At 42.3% G+C, this 23168-nt stretch overlaps 1 protein-coding gene across 2 annotated transcripts in view; it reads left to right on the top strand.

Annotated features, from left to right (window-relative positions):
- The window catches only part of PSEN1 (presenilin 1), a 126280-nt gene that overhangs the window by 17336 nt on the left and 85776 nt on the right, over nt 1–23168 (top strand). Inside the window, exons 2-3 of one of the 2 annotated variants that reach the window (XM_069731075.1) lie at nt 10476–10586; nt 13985–14113. In XM_069731075.1, coding sequence (XP_069587176.1) covers nt 14030–14113 — 84 coding nt within the window. In that variant the 5' untranslated portion in view covers nt 10476–10586; nt 13985–14029. Of the gene's footprint in view, nt 1–10470; nt 10587–13984; nt 14114–23168 lie in introns of both variants that reach the window. The other variant, XM_069731084.1, reaches the window with a different exon arrangement.

Raw genomic sequence — 23168 nt, 5'->3', positions numbered from 1 at the left:
TTCATTTTCACATGGACAACAGGATAAAATGGATCCTAAAATTTGTTTGGCAATTTCTCCTGAGTACACCGATACTTCACATGTGGGGGTAAACCACTGTTTGGGCACATGGTAAGGCTCGGAAGGGAAGGAGCGCCATTTGACTTTTTGAATGAAAAATTATCTCCATCGATAGCGGACACCATGTCGCGTTTGGAGAGACCCTGTGTGCTTAAACATTGGAGCTCCCCCACAAGTGACCCCATTTTGGAAACTGGACCCCCCAAGGAACTTATCTAGATGCCTAGTGAGCACTTTAAACCCTCAGGTGCTTCACAAATTGATCCGTAAAAATGAAAAAGTACTTTTTTTTCACAAAAAATTTATTTTCGCCTCAATTTTTTCATTTTCACATGGGCAATAGGATAAAATGGATCCTAAAATTTGTTGAGCAATTTCTCCCGAGTACGCCGATACCTCATATGTGGGGGTAAACCACTGTTTGGGCACACGGCAGGGCTCGGAAGGGAAGGCGCGCCTTTTAACTTTTTGAATGGAAAATTAGCTCCAATTGTTAGCGGACACCATGTCGCATTTGGAGAGCCCCTGTGTGCCTATGCAATGGAGCTCCCCCACAAGTGACCCCATTTTGGAAACTAGACCCCCCAAGGAACTTATCTAGATGCATACTGAGCACTTTAAACCCCCAGGTGCTTCACAGAAGTTTATAATGCAGAGCCATGAAAATAAAAAATAATTTTTCTTTTCTCAAAAATGATTTTTTAGCCTGGAATTTCCTATTTTGCCAATGGTAATAGGAGAAATTGGACCACAAATGTTGTTGTCCAGTTTGTCCTGAGTATGCAGATACCCCATATGTGGGGGTAAACCACTGTTTGGGCGCACGGCAGGGCTCAGAAGGGAAGGCACGCCATTTGGCTTTTTAAATGGAAAATTATCTCCAATCATTAGCGGACACCATGTCGCGTTTGGAGAGCCCCTGTGTGCCTAAACATTGGAGATCCCCCACAAATTACCCCATTTTGGAAACTAGACCCCCAAAGGAACTAATCTAGATGTGTAGTGAGCACTTTGAACCCTCAAGTGCTTCACAGAAGTTTATAACGCAGAGCCATGAAAATAAAAAAAAAAAATTATTTTCTCAAAAATGAATTTTAGCCCTCAATTTTTTATTTTCCCAAGGGTAACAGGAGAAATTTGACCCCAAAAGTTGTTGTCCAGTTTCTCCTGAGTACGCTGATACCCCATATGTGGGGGTAAACCACTGTTTAGGCACATGCTGGGGCTCGGAAGTGAAGTAGTGACGTTTTGAAATGCAGACTTTGATGGAATGCTCTGCGGGCGTCACGTTGCGTTTGCAGAGCCCCTGATGTGGCTAAACAGTAGAAACCCCCCACAAGTGACCCCATTTTGGAAACTAGACCCCGAAAGGAACTTATCTAGATGTGAGGTGAGCACTTTGAACCCCCAAGTGCTTCACAGAAGTTCATAACACAGAGCAGTGAAAATAATAAATACGTTTTCTTTCCTCAAAAATAATTTTTTAGCCCAGAATTTTTTATTTTCCCAAGGGTTACAGGAGAAATTGGACCACAAAAGTTGTTGTCCAGTTTCTCCTGAGTACGCTGATACCCCATGTGTGGGGGTAAACCACTGTTTGGGCACACGTGGGGGCTCAGAAGGGAAGTAGTGACTTTTGAAATGCAGACTTTGATGGAATGGTCTGCGGGCGTCACATTGCGTTTGCAGAGCCCCTGGTGTGCCTAAACAGTAGAAACCCCCCACAAGTGACCCCATTTTGGAAACTAGACCCCCAAAGGAACTTATCTAGATGTGTGGTGAGCACTTTCAACCCCCAAGTGCTTTACAGAAGTTTATGACGCAGAGCCGTGAAAATAATAAATACGTTTTCTTTCCTCAAAAATAATTTTTTAGCCCAGAATTTTTTATTTTCCCAAGGGTTACAGGAGAAATTGGACCACAAAAGTTGTTGTCCAGTTTCTCCTGAGTACGCTGATGCCCCATGTGTGGGGGTAAACCACTGTTTGGGCACACGTGGGGGCTCAGAAGGGAAGTAGTGACTTTTGAAATGCAGACTTTGATGGAATGGTCTGCGGGCGTCACGTTGCGTTTGCAGAGCCCCTGGTGTGCCTAAACAGTAGAAACCCCCCACAAGTGACCCCATTTTGGAAACTAGACCCCCAAAGGAACTTATCTAGATGTGTGGTGAGCACTTTCAACCCCCAAGTGCTTTACAGAAGTTTATGACGCAGAGCCGTGAAAATAATAAATACGTTTTCTTTCCTCAAAAATAATTTTTTAGCCCAGAATTTTTTATTTTCCCAAGGGTTACAGGAGAAATTGGACCACAAAAGTTGTTGTCCAGTTTCTCCTGAGTACGCTGATGCCCCATGTGTGGGGGTAAACCACTGTTTGGGCACACGTGGGGGCTCAGAAGGGAAGTAGTGACTTTTGAAATGCAGACTTTGATGGAATGGTCTGCGGGCGTCACGTTGCGTTTGCAGAGCCCCTGGTGTGCCTAAACAGTAGAAACCCCCCACAAGTGACCCCATTTTGGAAACTAGACCCCCCAAGGAACTTATCTAGATATGTGGTGAGCACTTTGAACCCCCAAGTGCTTCACAGACGTTTACAACGCAGAGCCGTGAAAATAAAAAATCATTTTTCTTTCCTCAAAAATGATGTTTTAGCAAGCAATTTTTTATTTTCTCAAGGGTAACAGGAGAAATTGGACCCCAGTAATTGTTGCGCAGTTTGTCCTGAGTATGCTGGTACCCCATATGTGGGGGTAAACCACTGTTTGGGCACACGTCGGGGTTCGGAAGTGAGGGAGCACCATTTGAATTTTTGAATACAAGATTGGCTGGAATCAATGGTGGCGCCATGTTGCGTTTGGAGACCCCCTGAAGTGCCTAAACAGTGGAAACCCCTCAATTCTACCTCCAACACACCCCTAACCCTTATCCCAACTGTAGCCGTAACCCTAATCACAACCCTAACCCCAACACACCCCTAACCACAACCCTAACCCCAACACACCCCTAACCCTAACCACAACCCTAATTCCAACCCAACTCTAAGGCTATGTGCCAACGTTGCGGATTCGTATGAGATTTTTCAGCATCATTTTTGAAAAATCCGCGGGTAAAAGGCACTGCGTTTTACCTGTGGATTTACCGTGGATTTCCAGTGTTTTTTGTGCGGATTTCACCTGTGGATTCCTATTGAGGAACAGGTGTAAAACGCTGCGGAATCCGCACAAAGAATTGGCATGCTGCGGAAAATACAACGCAGCGTTCCCGCGCGGTATTTTCTGCACCATGGGCACAGCGGATTTGGTTTTCCATATGTTTACATGGTACTGTAAACCCGATGGAACACTGCTGCGGATCCGCAGCGGCCAATCCGCACCGTGTGCACATAGCCTAATTCTAAAGGTATGTGCACACGCTGCGGAAAACGCTGCGGATCCGCAGCAGTTTCCCATGAGTTTACAGTTCAATGTGAACCTATGGGAACCAAAAATCGCTGTACACATGCTGCGGAAAAACTGCACGGAAACGCAGCGGTTTACATTCCGCAGCATGTCACTTCTTTCTGCGGATTCCGCAGCGGTTTTAGAACTGCTCCAATAGAAAATCGCAGTTGTAAAACCGCAGTGAAATGCGCAGAAAAACCGTGGTAAATCCACGATAAATCGGCAGCGGTTTAGCACTGTGGATTTTTCAAATCCGCTGCGGAAAAATCCGCATAGGACCAGAATACGTGTGCACATACCGAAACCCTAACCCTAGCCCTAACCCTACCCCTAACCCTACCCCTAGCCCTAACCCTACCCCTAACCCTACCCCTAACCCTACCCCTAACCCTACCCCTACCCCTAACCCTAACCTTACCCCTAACCCTACCCCTAACCCTACCCCTAACCCTAACCCTAGTTCTTACCCCAACCTTAGTGAAAAAAAAAAAAATTCTTTATTTTTTTTATTGTCCCTATCTATGGGGGTGACAAAGGGGGGGGGTCATTTACTATTTTTTTTATTTTGATCACTGAGATAGGATATATCTCAGTGATCAAAATTCACTCTGGAACGAATCTGCCGGCCGGCAGATTCGGCGGGCGCACTGCACATGCGCCCGCCATTTTGGAAGATGGCGGCGCCCAGGAAAGAAGACGGACGGATCTCGGGCGGCCAGGTAAGTATAAGGGGGGGGAGATCAGGGCACGGGGGGGGCGTCGGAGCACGGGGGGGTGGATCGGATCATGGGGGGGTGGATCGGAACACGGGAGGGAGGATTGGAGCACGGGGAAGGATTGGAGCACGGGGTGAGGGATCGCTGTGCGGGGGGGTGGATCGGAGCACGGGGGGGGGGTCGCTGTGTGCGGGGGGGGGGATCGGAGTGCGGGGGGGTTTGATTGCAGCACAGGGGGTGTGATTGGTGCACGGGGAAGCGGACAGGAGGACGGGGGAGCGGAGCACAGGACGGAGGGGAGCGGACCACAGATCGGGGGGCTGGGGGGGCGATCGGAGGGGTGGGGTGGGTGCACATAAGTGTTTCCAGCCATGGCCGATGATATTGCAGCATCGGCCATGGCTGGATTGTAATATTTCACCAGTTTTTTAGGTGAAATATTACAAATCGCTCTGATTGGCAGTTTCACTTTCAACAGCCAATCAGAGCGATCGTAGCCACGAGGGGGTGAAGCCACCCCCCCTGGGCTAAACTACCACTCCCCCTGTCCCTGCAGATCGGGTGAAATGGGAGTTAACCCTTTCACCCGGCCTGCAGGGACGCAATCTTTCCATGACGCATATGCTGCGTCATGGGTCGGAATGGCACCGACTTTCATGACGCAGCGTATGCGTCAAAGGTCGGGAAGGGGTTAAATAGGACCTGCTTGACAAAGTGAAGTAGAGATGAGATCTGTCAGTCTGGAAAAACAGTTAGGCTATGTGCGCACATTCTGGATTTGCTTGTGGAAACTTATGCGTGGTTTCTGCATCTTTTTGGAGAAAACGCAGCGGAAATTCCATGCATTTTTTTATGCGTTTTTTCATGCGGATTTTCATGCGTTTTTGTAAATCCATAGAGCTAAATAAAGATATATTATGAAAAAAAAAAAATTGTGATGCCATTTCCTTGTTCAACCTCTTCAGCCAGATAGCCTCATTAATATTGAATAAAGACACACACCAGCCTATGTAGGAGCATTAACATAATTCATCTGCACAAAATGCAATGTCTGTTTATTTAAAAAAAAAAAATAAAGAAAAAATTGCGTGGGCTCCCGCATTATTTTAATAACCAGCAGAGGGACAGCTGACGGCTGCGAGCTGATGTTAATATTCTGGGAAAGAGCCAATAGCCGTAAAGGTTCCCAGGCAAATTAATATCAGCTTACAGCTATTTGCTTAGCCTTTACTGACTAGTTTACAAGGGAACCCTAGAAAAAAATTTACATGGGGTCCCCTATAAAATCGAACCAGCAAAAGCTAGGCAGTCAGCCGTGGGCTGATATTAATAGCCTGGGAAGGGACCATGGATATTTGCACCCATCAGGCTAAAAACATCAGAAATGGCGCATCTTATAGACCAACATATAATACTATCCTGTCTGACATTGTCCATTTAATACCGAGTGTCCCACCGCGATCTTTCGTGTAGAACAGTCACATCGGGAGATGACTCTACCCGGCCTCTGGTGATACACTGCGGGAGCGATTATCTCCTGTCAGTGTATCACTAAGCTGCCGTGAGAGTTCACTGGAGTTCATCAGCTCCAGTGCTCTCACGGCATCGCTGCATGAGAACATTCCCATGCAGCGGTGCTGTGAGAGCATCGGAGCTGATCAGCTGATGAACTCCAGTGAACTCAAACGGCGGCTCAGTGATACACTGCGATATCTTCTGTCAGTGTATCGCCAGCGGCCGGGTGAGATCAACGTGGGACACTTGGAATTAATTGGACTACGGCGGACAGGGAGTAAATGCTGGTTTATTTTTGATTGTTTGCAGGAGACTCTGGGATTAGGTGTTCGCTGAGTATGTAAATGTGTATGTGAATATGTATGTAATTATGTAAATGTTTTGATTTACAATTGAACACAGGCTGATGAGACTATTCTTCCATCATGGGCTCATGCTGTCTGTTATGAGACAAAAGACATAGCCAGATGGGAGTTTTAGTCCCATCAGACGACGCTTGGGTACACACGTTGCATGGGTACGCAGACACACACGCACATATTTTAAACCCACACGCCCTTCCTCTCCACCCACACACCCTTCCTCTTCTGACATCATTTCCTTTGACAATTCGCAGCGTATTTGGCAGCAAATCTGCAAATCTTTTTACACCTGCGTGTTTGCTGCAGATTTGACTGACTCAGTCGAAGTCAGTGGGTGCAGAAATGCTGCCGATCCGCAAAAAGAATTGACATTGAGCAGAAAATAAAACGATGCAAATAAGGATGGAAATTTCCGAATCGTGCACAACACTTCAGGAAAATCATTGATTAAGATTGCTTATGTAATCTATTGTGTTTTTGGAGCATTTCCACTCGTAAAAAACATGGAAACGCTACAAATCCGCATCGTGTGCACATAGCTTTATAAAGCCATTTCTAAAGCTTTGGGAATCTAGCGAACCACAGTTGGTGCTAGTTTCCACAAATGGCGAAAACATGAAACAGTGGTGAACCTTTCCAGGAATGGCCGATCTACCAAAATTACCCCAAGTGTGCAGCGACAACTCATCCAAAAAATCATAAAAGACCCCACAACAACATCCAACAGAACGGCAGGCCTCACTTGCTTCAGGTAAGGTCATTGTTCATGACTCCACCATATGAAAGAGACTCAGTAAAAATGGAGTGCATGGCAGAGTTTCAAGGCGAAAGCTACTGCTCAGCGATAAGAATATAAAAACTCGTCTCAGTTTTGCCAGAAAACACCTTAATGATCCCCAAGACTATTGGTAGAATAATCTGTGGACTGACGAGACAAAAGTTGATCTTTTTGGAAGGTGTATGTCCGATTACATCTGGCGTAGAAGTAACAGTATTTCAGAAAAGTAACATCATACAAACAGTAAAATATGGTGGCGGTAGTGTAATGGTCTGTGGCTGTTTTGCTGTTTCAGGACCTGGAAGACTTACTATGGTAAATGGAACCATGAATTCTGATGTCTACCAAAAAATCCTGAAGGACATTGTCCGGACATCTGTTTGTGACCTCAAGCTGAAGCGTTCTTGGGGTTATGCAGCCAGATAATAATCCAAAGCACACCAGCATGTCCACCTCTAAGGCCTATTTCACACTTCCATTTTTACAATCTGCACAGGATCCATCAAAATGAAAAAACGGATCCTGTGCAGATTGTAAAAAAACTGTGTACTGGGCCCGTTTTTCTGACTGACCCGGCGAGGCTATGTGCACCTGTTGTGTATGCAGGCATGTACTACGGAGGACATAGAATGAACTTCAATCCAATATTGCAGCCAGCATGCAGCCAGCGGGTAAGGAAAGGGTGAATCAAACACCCGAAAACCCCGCCTCTATGGCTGAAAATTGTTCCCTCCAAATTCAGGTGACAGAGTCCCTTTAAAGGGGTTGTCTGGTCATATGATATTGATGAGCTACCATTAAGAGAAGTCATCCATTTCAGATTGGTTGTGGTCTGGCACCATTCTGCTATTGTTTTGCAGTGGTTGTATCTAGGCATTGGATGTAGTTGCGCTGCTATTCTCTTAATATGAGCTGTCCTGCAGGACCCAGCAGCTGCTGCTACACATTGAATCTAGCTGCCCATTTCAGTTCTGTTCAATGCTTATATCCAGCTGCTAGAGCTAACACAGCTGATCAGTGGGGGTGCGGGGAGCAGTGTCTGTTGTGTTCGGAAGCCACAAGCGCTCTGAATTCTCTGCCTGCTTCAGCGGTTCTAGGTCCACTGAATGTAGCACATATCGATTCTTGAACCTGCACAGATGTCCAAAGCAGCATGCGCTGGATCTCGAGTATGCTTCCGTTAAATATTTTAGAAGCATCCATACTTAAAAAATGCATATAAACACAAAACCTGATTTAAAGGAGCACTGCTGTGAAATTTTATTTCTTTTTTCTTTAGCAGTCTTGTAGATGTGTAATGAGTGCAGTAATAATATACCGTATTTTTCGGACCATAAGACGCACCTAGGTTTTAGAAGAGGAAATTGGGGAAAAAAATTTAAGCAAAACATGTGGTCAATTCTGTACTTAATATCCCCTGTCCTGGTATATATGGCCCCCTCATCCCTATCCTGGTATGCATGGGCCCCTCATCCCTATCCTGGTATGCATGGGCCCCTCATCCCTATCCTGGTATGCATGGGCCCCTCATCCCTATCCTGGTATGCATGGGCCCCTCATCCCTATCCTGGTATGCAAGGGCCCCTCATCCCTATCCTGGTATGCATGGCTTCCTCATCACTATCCTGGTCTGCATGGGCCCCTCACCCCTATCTTGGTATGCATGGTCCCCCTCACGCCTATCTTGGTATGCATGGCCCCCATCACCCCTATATTGGTATGCATGGCCCCCTTCATCCCTAACTTGGTATGCATGGCCCCCCTCATCCCTAACTTGGTATGGATGGCCCCCTCATCCCTAACTTGGTATGGATGGCCCCCTCATCCCTAACTTGGTATGGATGGCCCCCTCATCCCTAACTTGGTATGGATGGCCCCCTCATCCCTATGCTGGTATGCTTGCCTCCTCATCCCTATCCTGGCAGGAATGATCGTCCTCATCCCTATCCTAGTATCCTACATTGGCGCGGGATTTAAATCACAGGCACTATCCAGCCGTGAATTGTTGCAGGATTTAAATCACACTTCGCTGATTGGTCGCACACTGTGTTTAAATCCCTGTGCTAATGTCGCTGATTGGTATATAATATTATATTATATTAGATGGTGGCCCGATTCTAATGCATCGGGTATTCTAGAATATGCATGTCCACTTAGTATATTGCACAGCCCACGTAGTATATTGCCCAGTGACGTAGTATACAGCACAGAGCCACGTAGTATATTGCCCAGCCACGTATGTCACAGGTTAAAAAATAAACATATACTCACGTTCCGAGGGAGTCCTTGTAGTCCTGTCGCCTGTGTGCAGTGCACTCGGCAGCTTCCGGTCCCAGGGTTGGTAGCGCAGGACCCGTGATGACGTCGTGGTCACATGACCGTGACGTCGTGGCAGGTCCTTCTCGCGCAGGACCTGTGATGAGGTCGCGGTCACATGACCGTGACATCATGGCAGGTCCTTGTCGCATACCATCCTTGCCACCGGAACCTGCCGCTTGCATGGAGCGGTTACCGGAGCGTCGCGAGGAGCCGGAAAGGTGGCGGAAGGTGAGTATATAATGATTTTTTTATTATTTGTAATATTAGATCCTTTTACTATTGACGCTGCATAGGCAGCATCAATAGTAAAAAGTTGGGGACACACAGGGTTAATAGCGGCGGTAACGGAGTGAGTTACCCGCGGCATAACGCGGTCTGTTACAGCTGGCATTAACCCTGTGTGAGCGGTGACTGCGTGGAGTATGGAGCAGGCGCCGGGCACTGAATGCAGGGGAGTAGGGAGGGACTAATCGGACTGTGGCCGTCGCTGATTGGTCACGGCAGCCATGACAGGCAGCTGGCGAGACCAATCAGCGACTGGATTTCCATGACAGACAGAGGCCGCGACCAATGAATATCCATGACAGACAGAAAGACAGACAGACGGAAGTGACCCTTAGACAATTATATAGTAGATATATATGTGTGTGTGTGTGTGTGTGTATATTTACATAGTTACATAGTTATTAAGGTTGAAGGAAGACTATAGGTCCATCTAGTTCAACCCATAGCCCAACCTCACATGCCCTAACATTATATATACATGTGTGTGTATGTGTATATATACAGACCAAAAGTTTGGACACACCTTCTCATTTAAAGATTTTTCTGTATTTTCATGACTATGAAAATTGTACATTCACACTGAAGGCATCAAAACTATGTATTAACACATGTGGAATTATATACTTAACAAAAAAGTATGAAACTACTGAAAATATGTATTATATTCTAGGTTCTTCAAAGTAGCCACCTTTTGCTTTGATGACTGCTTTGCATACTCTTGGCATTCTCTTGATGAGCTTCAAGAGGTAGTCACCGGGAATGGTTTTCACTTCACAGGTGTGCCCTGTCAGGTTTAATAAGTGGGATTTCTTGCCTTATAAATGGGGTTGGGGCCATCAGTTGTGTTGAGCAGAAGTCTGGTGGATACACAGCTGATAGTCCTACTGAATAGACTGTTAGAATTTGTATTATGGCAAGATAAAAGCAGCTAAGTAAAGAAAAATGAGTGGCCATCATTATTTAAGACCTACGGTAACTCCTTCCATTATGTCTTAGAATAGGTTTCCTCGGATCCCTTAGATGGCTTCTTCGTATTTTTGTCCTGTAGCTGAACATAAGAATCGATGAGAAAAACCCTAAAAGGCGACCACTGAATTCTATTCAACACGTTTGTAAGTAACATTAGTTCTCCATACATTTCCTAGAAAGTGCAAACAATACCCGAAACCAGAAGTGGCTTCAGAAACCACAAGAAATAGTAAACACCTTCGATGTGGTTCGTGATGACTGGTGGTTCATAACCAGGGTGGATTTGATTTAAATCTAACTGATTTAAATCACGATTTAAATCACTAGTCAGTAAGGCTTGATTTAAATCAGTGATTTAAATCAAAGTTTCTACCTAAACTTTTTCTTGCTACTTTAATATGCAAGTAGATGAAGATTTTTAGAATCACTTTTTATATTACTTTTTTCTCCCCAGTTTAATGGGTTAATCATTCATATTTGGACACCACTGTTCTGTTGTACTTAGGAAGGAGAAAAATAATCCTGACCTTAATAACAATTTAAATAGATTTATTCAACTGAAACAATAACAACATTACAGCATAAGTTATTTGCTTAAACAAACATCCATGTTTGTTAACTAATTTGGCTAAACAAAATATATATATATATTTTAAGAAACTTAGACTGTCAGCCCAGCCGACACATGAAAAACTTAAATACTACTGTCCCTGCTGTCATCTGTAGCTCACTTGTCGTCATCTTCATCATCATCTTCTTCTTTGTTCCTATTCATAATCTGGAAAAGAAAAACAAGCTTTCCTGCTTTATTGGGTCCCAACCGATTTCTCAATTTAGAATAAATGAGTCCAAAGGAAGAGAATATTCTTTCAACGCCTGCAGAAGAAGCTACTGCTGTTAAAAGTGAAATCATTACTTGAACAGTCTCTAAATCCAAGCGCTTAAGTGACTTCCACCAGTTTACTGGTGTGACCTTCCTTAAAATATCTTCAGCAAACATATATTTCTTGAATGGTTCCCCCTTAGCTCTGAAGTTTATTATAGTTGGCATTAAAGATGGATGATTGCTGGATACCCATGTTATAGCTAACTCCTCTTCCTCATCACTTAGGTTTTGACCCTGATATTGGATATTGACAATATTTGCCAAAAAATGAGCTGGAGTCAGTGCTTGTCCCATTCGCTTGTTTACTGCTTGTAATTTAATTCTGTCCATGTGTAGTTCTGTTTTTAAGTGTTCACTCAGTTCCTTCCAAATTTCAACAACATCCGCAATAAAACAGCTATTTTTCTGTATTTTGTTTAAAGCTTGAGAGATGGGTTTCAGGAAGCTCAGCATATGTTCAACATTTCTCTTAAGCCCAATGTTGAGGATTTTGGCCGTGATAGTGCCATCTATTTTATCTCGATTTTCTTCACAAAGTGTCATCAGAATAGGCCAGTTTTTGATATACTGCTCAAAACAGTCCACCACAGAGTTCCATCTAACATCTTGTGGGAGCGTTAGCTTAGTTCCACCCAACCTTTTCAGAGCTGCTGCAGCAAAATGATTATTACGGAAGTATTTAGCAATTTCAACAACATTAGCCTTTATTTCTGGAACACTTAAGTCTTTGGCTAAGAGGTGCAGCAAATGAGCACTGCAACCATATGTTATTAGCAGCTTTGTATTCCCTCCCTGCTCTTCTAAATCTCTTCTCATCTTGGATACGTTTGCAGCATTGTCAGTGACCAAACTGCGTACTAGACATTTGAATTTTTGTTCACATGTCGTTATAGCTTTTACTGCCACTTGTAAGTATTCTGCTGTGTGTGCATTTCCTGACGTAGTTGTTTGTGCAAGGAAGACTTTACCTTCTTCTGTTGTTATACAAGCACATACAATAGGATCATTGTGGACATTACTTCACCCATCAATACTTAGGTTAACAATTTTACCCTCCAGAGCTGTTGCACATTGCTCCATTTCTCCGTCATACACTTGATCCAGCAGTTTCCCTGCAACATCAGCTCTGCTGGGTGGACTGTATCCTGGTCTCAGTGACTGAACCATATTAATGAAATGTGGGTTCTCAGTCAGACGGAAAGAAGAGTTCGTTGCATAAATAAACTGGGCAATTTTTTCATCAATCAACTTTTTCTAATCTGCTAGTTCTTATCACAAACCTATCTATGGTGGTTCCAGGAGGTAAAGGTTTTTTCTTCCTTTTGGGTGATGGTGATATGTGGCTGTGGGTGTCTGATGATGATGCTGCTGCTAATGAAGCACTATCCTGGATGGATAACTCTGAAACTGTAGAACAGGATGATGGTGATCTTGGAGGTGGATAGTTTCCAGAATCCATGAATTCCCCTAAACAAAAAAAGTCAATGCTGTTATTTTATTGTTTATACAATTTCTACTTATTGTACACAACACATCACTGCCCCTGCCCCAAAAGGAATATTTGTTTTTCTTCATAACTGTACCAAATGACAGTAACATGCAGTAATAATAAGAAATATAATTTTTCTCACACATGACAGTTCAGTCTTTAGAAATAGGATTCAATAAAAATGTTTACCAACCTGAAGATCCTGCCTGTTCAGAAGTGTTTCTTTGGTCATCTTCATCACCGCACTTCTCATGATGTTGCCTCATTCGCGCCACCAGGCCTTGCATCTCTTTGTTGCATCGTTTGCATTTTGCACGCATGCCTGCCTTACCGATAGGCGAAGGAGCTTCATTAAAATATTCCCAAACTGGGTCTCTTTTACGGCCTGCTGCCATTATAAGGAAAGAATGTAATAAACCTCAGATCGTACACACAAACAGATCCAGACTTGTCTGTCTGTGGCTATGCTGCAGTATTGTGCTCAAAGTTTCACTTTCATTTTCTTGTCTGCTTGCCCTTCCTCCGCCTCACACTTAGATTCACATTCTTCTTGTGTTGTGCAGATCTATTCCACTCCAAACAATCAGAAACATATTGTCTAACTTCTTGGACTTGGCACTGAAGGGGTTGATTCTGTATTCATAGGTTTGTAGAACAATAGGATTAAGGTAAAATATTTTCCTCAAAAAGCAGTTTATTGAAAAAAATCCGATTTAAATAAAAAAAATCCGATTTAAATAAAAAAAATCCGATTTTTTATTTATTTATTTTTTTTAAAAAAAAACATTGATTTTTATCCACCCTGTTCATAACCCAATCTTATTCAGGACGCGCCCAATTTATTACTCGTCACATGACTTTTAAAGAATTTGGTTCTTTTATCAGCGAGGTCGGCCGACAGTCTAATATGTATGGGTGTCTCCCGACCGTTTCCCCCACAGATGGTGTTTTGGGATATAAGGATCCATCTTGTTCTTATTTCAGACTGCCAGTTCTTTTGTTCTCGGTAAGACAAGCCTCTGCCAGAGATGTCTGACAGCAGCTTTCTCGTAGAGAACACTGGAACGCTAGGCCGGGCTATATAGGAGTCAGGAGAAGATGGCTGTTGGCCGAACTATGCCTTGTCCAACGGAAGACTGTGACCTTTTGTGGGTTTTTCTTTACAGATTTCATCAAATCTTTGAATAGAATTTCTTCTCCCCTGAGTCCGAATGACGGAATTATCTGCATCACTTACTCAGCTGCAGCAGGGACAGGCGCCAGAAGACTTTGTCGACAGTCACGCTGCGACCATGGTATCAACATTTCCTACCTCTCATTATTTTGTCTTTATTATGTCATCTGAATACCTCTGTATATTTTTCGTAAATACCAGTACATTTTGGGCAATCTGATTATATTTCACACTCCAGGATTTGGGATCAGGAAATCTGAAAAATATTGACATAATTAAAATGTCCCTGGCAGTGGAAAGTGGAGGGGTCATTATTAGTGGTGAGCGAATATACTTGTTACTCGAGATTTCCCGAGCACGCTCGGGTGTCCTCTGAGTATTTTTTAGTGCTCAGAGATTTCGTTTTTTTCGCCGCTGCTGGATGATTTACAGCTACTAGCCTGCTTGATTACATGTGGGGATTCCCTAGCAACCAGGCAACCCCCACATGTACTTATGCTGGCTAACAGATGTAAATCATGCAGCTGAGGCAATGAAGACTAAATCTCCGAACACTAACACATACTCGGAGGTCACCTGAGCATGCTTGGTAAATCTCGAGTAACGAGTATATTCGCTCATCACTAGTCATAATCACTAATTTTCATTTTCTACGGGACATGGAGGTAATAGATCTACCATTAGGGTTTCTCTGCAGTGTGTATTATACACACATAGCTTCACAGCACGCACATTATGTTTCATTCTCTGCAGTGCACGTATACACAACACTGCTGCATGGACAGTACATGTGCACTCAGCTCTGCTACATGCACATTGACATACACTCGGCTCTGCTATGTGCCCATTGACATACTCAGCTCTGCTATGTGCCCATTGACATACACTCAGCTCTGCTATGTGCCCATTGACATACACTCAGCTCTGCTATGTGCCCATTGACATACACTCAGCTCTGCTATGTGCCCATTGACATACACTCAGCTCTACTATGTGCTGTCCCCAGATTATAAGACACACACACACACACACACACACTTTTTAGCAAGAATTTTTCTTGCTAAAAAGTTCTTTTTATAGTTAGAGAAATACAGTATTTTCCTTACAGCATTACCACATTTTACTGAATTTAGAGTTCCTTTGCAATTTGTGAGGTTCTGACACACACAAGCCACCACACACCATGAATGGACTACTTGATGCTTTCAGCTGATGTGGTATCTTCAGATGTTGGTGTTCAGACATGACTGTCGAGCCTGAGGATAGCCTATAATGTGATTTAATAATAATAATTTTATTTAGCGCCAACATATTCCGCAGTTCTTTACAGTTTAACAGTTTCAAACACAACAGTGATAAGTAACAACGTTAACAATACAATAATTAAAGCAAAATAAGATGACCCTGCCCGTGAGCGCTTACAATCTACAATGAGGTGGGGGAGATACAAAGTACAGGTGTGTATTTACAATGATGGTCCAGCCATCTTCAGAGGGTGGGGGATATGTGGAAGTAGTGAATGAGCTACACACGCACACACAAAATGATTAGTGAACGTGATAGGCCGCTCTGAGCAATTGTGTTTTGAGCGAGCGCCTAAAACTATGTAAATTGGGAATGGTCTTAATATCTTGGGATAGAACATTCCAGAGGATTGGCGCAGCACAGGAAAAGTCCTGGAGTCGGGAGTGGGAGGTACGGATTAGTGCAGAGGTTAGTCGAAAGTAATTTGCAGAGCGCAGAGGTTGGTTAGGCCGATAGACCGAAATGAGGGAGATGTATGGGGGTGCCGCATTGTGGAGAGCTTTGTGGGTGAGAACAAGTACTTTGAATTGTATCCTGTAATGAATGGGCAGCCAGTGTAACGACTGGCGAAGAGCAGACACGTCTGAATACCGATTAGCTAGATGGACAACCCTGGCTGCCGCATTAAGGATGGACTGGAGAGGGGAAAGTCAAGTAAGTGGGAGGCCAATTAATAGAGCGTTACAGTTGTCCAGGCGGGAGTGGATCAGGGCAACAGTGAGGGTTTTTGTTGTTTCCATGGTGAGAAAAGGGCGGATTCTAGAGTTTTTCTTTAGGTGTAAGCGGCACGAGCGGGCAAGAGATTGTATATGGGATGTAAAGGAGAGATTGGTGTCAAACATAACACCCAGACAGCGCACCTCTGATTTCCTTCAACCTATTTATCTTTTTTGTAACCAACAGTCTACAGTGAAATTATGTAACGTACAACCGTTCACTGCTGATGTACCATATTCTGTTTCTCCTTAAATTCACTCTTTTGAAGGAAGCTCTGAACAACTTTTTATATTATAGTGTGAACTTACCGTAACGGACAGAACTGCCTGAAATCCACAGGATCTTTAGAATGAAGAGCACTAGGTCACCATTGCAGCTACTTCTATGTTATCCTGCACATTGACACAACCTACTGCACAGGGAACTGCAGGACTGCACTTTATCCTTGTGTTTCTCTGACCCTTTATCAAATAGAAGTTGAACAGTGTAAACATATAACCCAGACCCATTGCCACACAGTCGGGATGGGTAACACTCTACTCAATCACTAAACATACTGATCCGCTAGGCAGTTATTAAACTGCATGCTAAATCAGAGAGTGTTATGCTTTTTTTAGATAAAAAGTTATAACTTTATTAACACAAACAATACAAACAATAAAACAATGCCTCAAAACCATACAGATCAATTATATACTGGCAGATAGGCGTAGATAGAATTCTAATAGTAGCAAGAAAGCACCAGGAAATACAAACATTCATTAGCTTATTAAGTTTGACAATAGAGCATGCTGAGAAAATTTCTCAAAAAAAGATTACATTTTAACACCTATTTGTTGTTGCAAAATATTAATATCCTGAGTTATTAAATATTATTATACATCTGCTCTGGACCAGAATATTAAATAAAACAAAACTGTGAAAAATTGCAATACTTTATATAAATACAATAAAACTAACTAATCAGAATAAATAACAGGACCACAGTATAGTTATACACAGATCCCAATACCATTAGGCCTATAAAAAAGCAATAAAATGGCGGAGATTGGCGTGCCATGTGCGGCTGGAAGCGGGGAGCACCGCACATTTAGGTAATACGTATATTTATGGGTTTCTATTACCCAGTGTTTTGGCATGTATAGATGCATGTGGGCAATTGTCTGTATGGCACTTAGGTCTGATTCAGACCAGTTATTGGGCGCATTTTATTCTCTCATAGATGTATAGCCATCTGCTGCACTGATTGTAGCTGCAGGTCTGAGTATTGCTTGATGGAGTTATTGCAGCACTTTATAGAGCTGTGGCACTAAGTGAACTTATCATTTGCTCTGTGTAGGAAGTCTGTCCAGCGTCTCTGCATACTGGCTTGATAAAGTGTTTTCTTTGTACCCTGATGGGATAATTAAATTCATGTAATATACCATATGCCTTGTAGCCAAATTTGGTTTATATGTATTTGATTGGCATTGACCAACATAGCAATAAGGTTTGATCAGCAATAGGTCGTACTGAATATATAACCACGTTTATGGCCTTTGGCTGCACTAATTATAGTTGTGGCTTTGAGCAATTGGTTTTTCAACAGCGTAGTTTAGTTATAATTAAACAGCGGCTTTATTGAACTACGCATGTGATATCAACTGTGGTTTTTTATTGCTTTTTTATAGGCCTAATGGTATTGGGATCTGTGTATAACTACATTGTGTGGTCCTGTTATTTATTCTGATTAGTGTGGCCAGCGCTTGTGTGTAGTGACTCTGTATAGTGTTTCTACTTACCCAGGCGGGTTTTATTGTATTTATATAAAGTATTGCAATTTTTCACAGTTTTTTGTTTTATTTAATATTCTGGTCCAGAGCAGATGTATAATAGTATTTAATAACTCAGGATATTAATATTTTGCAACAACAAATAGGTGTTAAAACTTAATCTTTTTTTGAGAAATTTTCTCAGCATGCTCTATTGTCAAACTTAATAAGCTAATGAATGTTTGTATTTCCTGGTGCTTTCTTGCTACTATTAGAATTCTATCTACGCCTATCTGCCAGTATATAATTGATCTGTATGGTTTTGAAGCATTGTTTTATTGTTTGTATTGTTTGTGTTAATAAAGTTATAACTTTTTATCTAAAAAAAAGCATAACACTCTTTGATTTAGCATGCAGTTTAATAACTGCCTAGCGGATCAGTATGTTTAGAGAAGTTGAACAGTGTACGGTCAGTTCCAGTCTCTGTGCTGTAGACTTGCTGAAATAAGGCAGCAGTACATGTTCTGCTGTCCACAAGCCTGCAATAATTTACTAGAATCATTAGAGGGCGCTGTGATTGTTTTACAATAAGTCTGAAAAATCTACCCACATTAGGTTATGTGCACATGGCGTTTTGTTTTTTTAAGCATGTGCACTCCCCAAAAAAGCAGCCTGAAAGTCACTTCCTTTTCAATTATGTTCTAAAACCACTTTGCTGTTCATATTTTCAGTGTTTTGAGTGTTAAGGTGTTGAAAAAAGCCTTGTCCAGGGGAAAAATAAAGTGCATGTCACTTGTCTGAAGAGACTTATAATGGAACTTACTCCAAATTACTCATTGTTCAAGTAAAAGATGGAAAAAAGACTTATTATGCGATTTTTGTATAGGTCATTAATCCCACTGCGCTTTACAAGCATTATCATCCTTATCCCCATTGGAGCTCACAATCTAGATTCCCTATCAAGGATATCTTTGAAGTGTGGGGAGAACCAGGAGGAAACCCACTCAGAACCTCTTAAAGTAAACAAAAAAATCCTCTAAAAACTTCCCAAAAAACCTTTCCTGAAACTGTACAAAGAAAACTCAGTGCAGGTTTTGTTTTTTGAGGTGGTCAGAAACACTGTGTAAGCTTACAAAGGCGCGAGACAATACAGGGCTACACTAGTGGCTGTTTTGGAAATGTTTCTAGTTGTTTGAAGAGATCTTACACATTTTGAAGTTTATACTAAACAAGATGGAGACACGATGCTATTGCATCGGGAGGGCGGTAATGTCACGATGGGGGCAGGCTTTGTAGCGTTGAGAATCTCTCCCCCATGTGCTCACCCACATATCCACTCTCTCTTTCCACATGTGCTGACTTCTCCCGTCTGTGCTCTCTTCTTTGACATTGGCGTACTTTTTAGGAGGAGGCATGTTGGCGTTGATATTTGCTTTTTAAAGGGGTTTTCCCCACGAACAAAAGTTAATTTTAAAAATTGCCTGTGTCTGACCGCGTACAGAACATACCACAGCTCCTGGGCAGGGGAGGAAGCAAAAGACAATACTTACATTACAGCAGGAGATTGCAGATACATTTTGTGAGGTGAAATATTGTTTAAAAACAGTCAGTGAAATATTTTACCTCACAAAATGTACCCGCTGTGATCTCCTGCTGTAATGTCCGTATTGTCTTTTGCTTCCTCCCCTGCCCAGGAGATGTGGTATGCTCCGTACACAGTCACACAGTCAATTTTTAACCCCTATCTGACCTCGGATGGGATAGTACGTCCGAGGTCAGATCCCCTGCTTTGATGCAGGGCTCCGCGGTGAGCCCGCATCAAAGCCGGGACATGTCAGCTGTTTTGAACAGCTGACATGTGCCCGTAATAGGCGCGGGCAGAATTGCGATCTGCCCGGACCTATTAACTAGTTAAATGCCGCTGTCAAACGCAGACAGCGGCATTTAACTACCGCTTCCGGCCGGGCGGCCGGAAATGACGTCATCGCCGACCCCCATCACATGATCGGGGGTCGGCGATGCGTCAGGATGGTAACCATAGAGGTCCTAGAGACCTCTATGGTTACTGATCACCAGTGGCTGTGAGCGCCACCCTGTGGTCGGCGCTCACAGCACACCTCCATTTCTGCTACATAGCAGCGATCAGCAGATCGCTGCTATGTAGCATAGCCGATCGTGCTGTGCCTGCTTGTAGCCTCCCATGGAGGCTATTGAAGCATGGCAAAAGTAAAAAAAAAAAAAAAGTTAAAAAAATGTGAAAAAAAATAAAAAAAATATAAAAGTTTAAATCACCCCCCTTTCGCCCCAATCAAAATAAATCAATAAAAAAAAAATCAAAACTACACATATTTGGTATCGCTAACTAAACTAATAAGAAGAAGCATGGAAAAACGGCAAAAAACGGAAAAGACGAGGCGGGAGGAAGCACAAAAAGCCATTCAGGAATAATGACACGACACAGAAAGAAGCACAACAAGTAGTAAAGAGTAGTGTGGTCAACTTGTCATCCCATATACTAACGCAGGAGCAATTGGACGTATTGGCGCTTGGGCTTAATTTTGTGCCAGAGACTAATTTCAATCTCTTTATGACAATTTTAGACATAAATAAATTTGTGAGAGATCTTACCATTAAAAAGCATTTTTTTTCGGAAGAGACACCAATTCACACACATGATGTGGTATCGGAAAATAACGAATTTGAGAACTTGGATTTTAAAGAACAGGTCACCCTGAATTGTCTGCTGAAATTATCGAGAGAACAACATGGGGATCTATCGGAAGGATTGTTGAACACTTCGGAGAAATTTAAAACTAAAAATCCCTATTTTTATCCCATCCAAACAAGGGCTGAATGCATGGATAGGTTCCAAGAATTGGTTGAAAAAGATCTAAAAAATTTACAGGAGGATTGGAATTACAAACAAAATTGGAGAAATTTAACTCAGCAACAATGGAAAGCATTGGAAGAATTGAAACAACTAAAAAACATCACAATTAAAAGAAGTGATAAGGGTGGTACCATCGTTGTGATGAATGAGAATGACTACAAAAATAAAATGTGTGAACTATTGTCAGACACAACTATATATGAAAAACTGGGAAGAAATCCAACTAAAGAATTTAATGAAGAAATTGCAGAAATTATTGAGGAAGGTCTAAATTTGTCAGTTATTAATAAAAAACAGGCTGACTATCTGTTTGTACAATCCCCCAAATTACCCATCATGTATGGGTTGCCTAAGATGCATAAGGGTGATGGATTTCCAGCAATGCGTCCCATCATATCCGGGATCGGATCCGTGACGGAACACCTGTGTGAGTGGGTTGACTCACTGCTGCAACCTATAGTCACGAAAATGCCAGGTTATATCAAAGACTCAAGAGAGGTGTTAAAAATACTTTCTAACTGGACTTGGAGAAAGAATTATGTCTGGCTGAGCTGTGATGTTGTGTCTTTGTACACAAATATACCTCATGATGTAGCTATGAGAGCTTTACAGTTTCATCTAACAGATTATGGACTTTATTCACAGGACTTAATTAATTTTGCGTTGCAGGTTATTTTCTTCCTTATGAGACACAATGTTTTTTCATTTGGTGATGAAATATTTGTTCAAAAGTCAGGAGTTCCTATGGGGGCTAAATATTCGCCATCTTTAGCTAATTTGACAATGGCCCATTGGGAACAGCAATATTTGTATTCTCCAGACAATCCCTTTATTGATCACATCTCCTGGTATGGAAGATACATCGATGATACGCTCATTATTTGGGGGGTGATGTGTCTGCCATACCAGGATTTGTTGACTATATTAATACAAATGATTTTGGTATTAGGTTCACTTATGTTTTTGATCAAAGTAACATTTCCTTTCTTGATTTAAATCTGTACGGTATAGTTGATGAACCTATAAATACTAAAACCTATGTAAAGCCCATCAGTGGAAATACTATTCTCCATGCGACCAGTAGCCACCCAGCCCACACAATAAAATCTATACCCGTGGGTGAGTTTACTAGGTTAAAACGTAATTGCAGTAGGGATGAGGATAAACTAAATGAATTCAGTGAACTTAACGAAAAATTAAAAGCCCGTAAATACCCCAATTGGTCGATTAATAGGGCCAAAAATATAGTGGACAAAAAACGCAGAGAAGATCTTTTGGTAAATAGTGCTACGAGTGGATCTAATAAAAAGAGATTAAGTGATAAACCTCATGTATGTTTACAGTTCAGTTCTCAGTTTAATCATATCAAAAAAATTATCAATCATAGATTACCTATTTTATATGAAGACCATACACTCATGAATATTCTGAAAGATGGGGTTAATGTGGTGGCGAGAAGGGCTCGAACTATCGGGGATCTAGTAGCTCCGAATTCGTTTCTGACTAAATCAGGATCCAAAACCTGGCTTGAATGCAAGGGTTTCTTTAGATGCGGCACTGCGGCTTGCAGTACCTGTGCGCATTCTTGTGTAGGCAACACCTTTCAAAATACCGAAAAAACTAAAAGTTACAAAATTAATAGTTTTATAAATTGTCTCAATAAAAATGTGATCTACAAAATAGACTGTTTAACTTGCCAAATTTCATACATAGGGTGCACATCAAGAAAGTTGAAAACACGCGTCTCCGAACATCTCAGGGACGCAAAAAATTACAACATGATTAATAGGAATATCTCAATGGTATCCAAACACTTCGGTATGACACATAATGGAGACACCGCAGCTCTTAGAGTACACAGCATAGAGAGAGTTTTTCCTCAAAGCCGCGGGGGTGATATAAAAAGACGCCTACTTACTAGGGAGGCGTTTTGGATGTACAGTCTGAACACTCGCTTCCCCACAGGTATGAATAAAAGAAACGAAATACTTTACCATTATTGCTAATTAGGGCAATAGGTAGGTTTGACAATTTTATATTTTGCATTTATGTATGCGTTATTTTACTTTTATATGCACTATCTGTATTTGTCTTTTATGCACTTCCAGGACCTGTGTATTTAGTCATGTGACGGATGAAGTGTTTGTGATAGGTTCTGGGGTGCTATATATATAGCTACCATACTATCTGTATTTGTCTTTTATGCACTTCCAGGACCTGTGTATTTAGTCATGTGACGGATGAAATGCTTGTGATAGGTTCTGGGGTGCTATATATATAGCTACCATACTATCTGTATTTGTCTTTTATGCACTTCCAGGACCTGTGTATTTAGTCATGTGACGGATGAAATGCTTGTGATAGGTTCTAGGGTGCTATATATATAGCTACCATTTCTGAGATTATCTAGGCATGAGTAAGACCCGTTGTGGTCGAAACGCGTAGCCGTTCTCTGCGCAATCACTTATTCTGTCTGCCATCTGTAAGGATTATCCTGTTTTTATTACGTTGGA

Source organism: Ranitomeya imitator, chromosome 1 (genome assembly GCF_032444005.1).
Source record: "Ranitomeya imitator isolate aRanImi1 chromosome 1, aRanImi1.pri, whole genome shotgun sequence".
NCBI lineage: Eukaryota > Metazoa > Chordata > Amphibia > Anura > Dendrobatidae > Ranitomeya > Ranitomeya imitator.
Note: the sequence above shows the minus strand (reverse complement) of the source record. Positions and strands in the feature narration are given on the sequence as shown.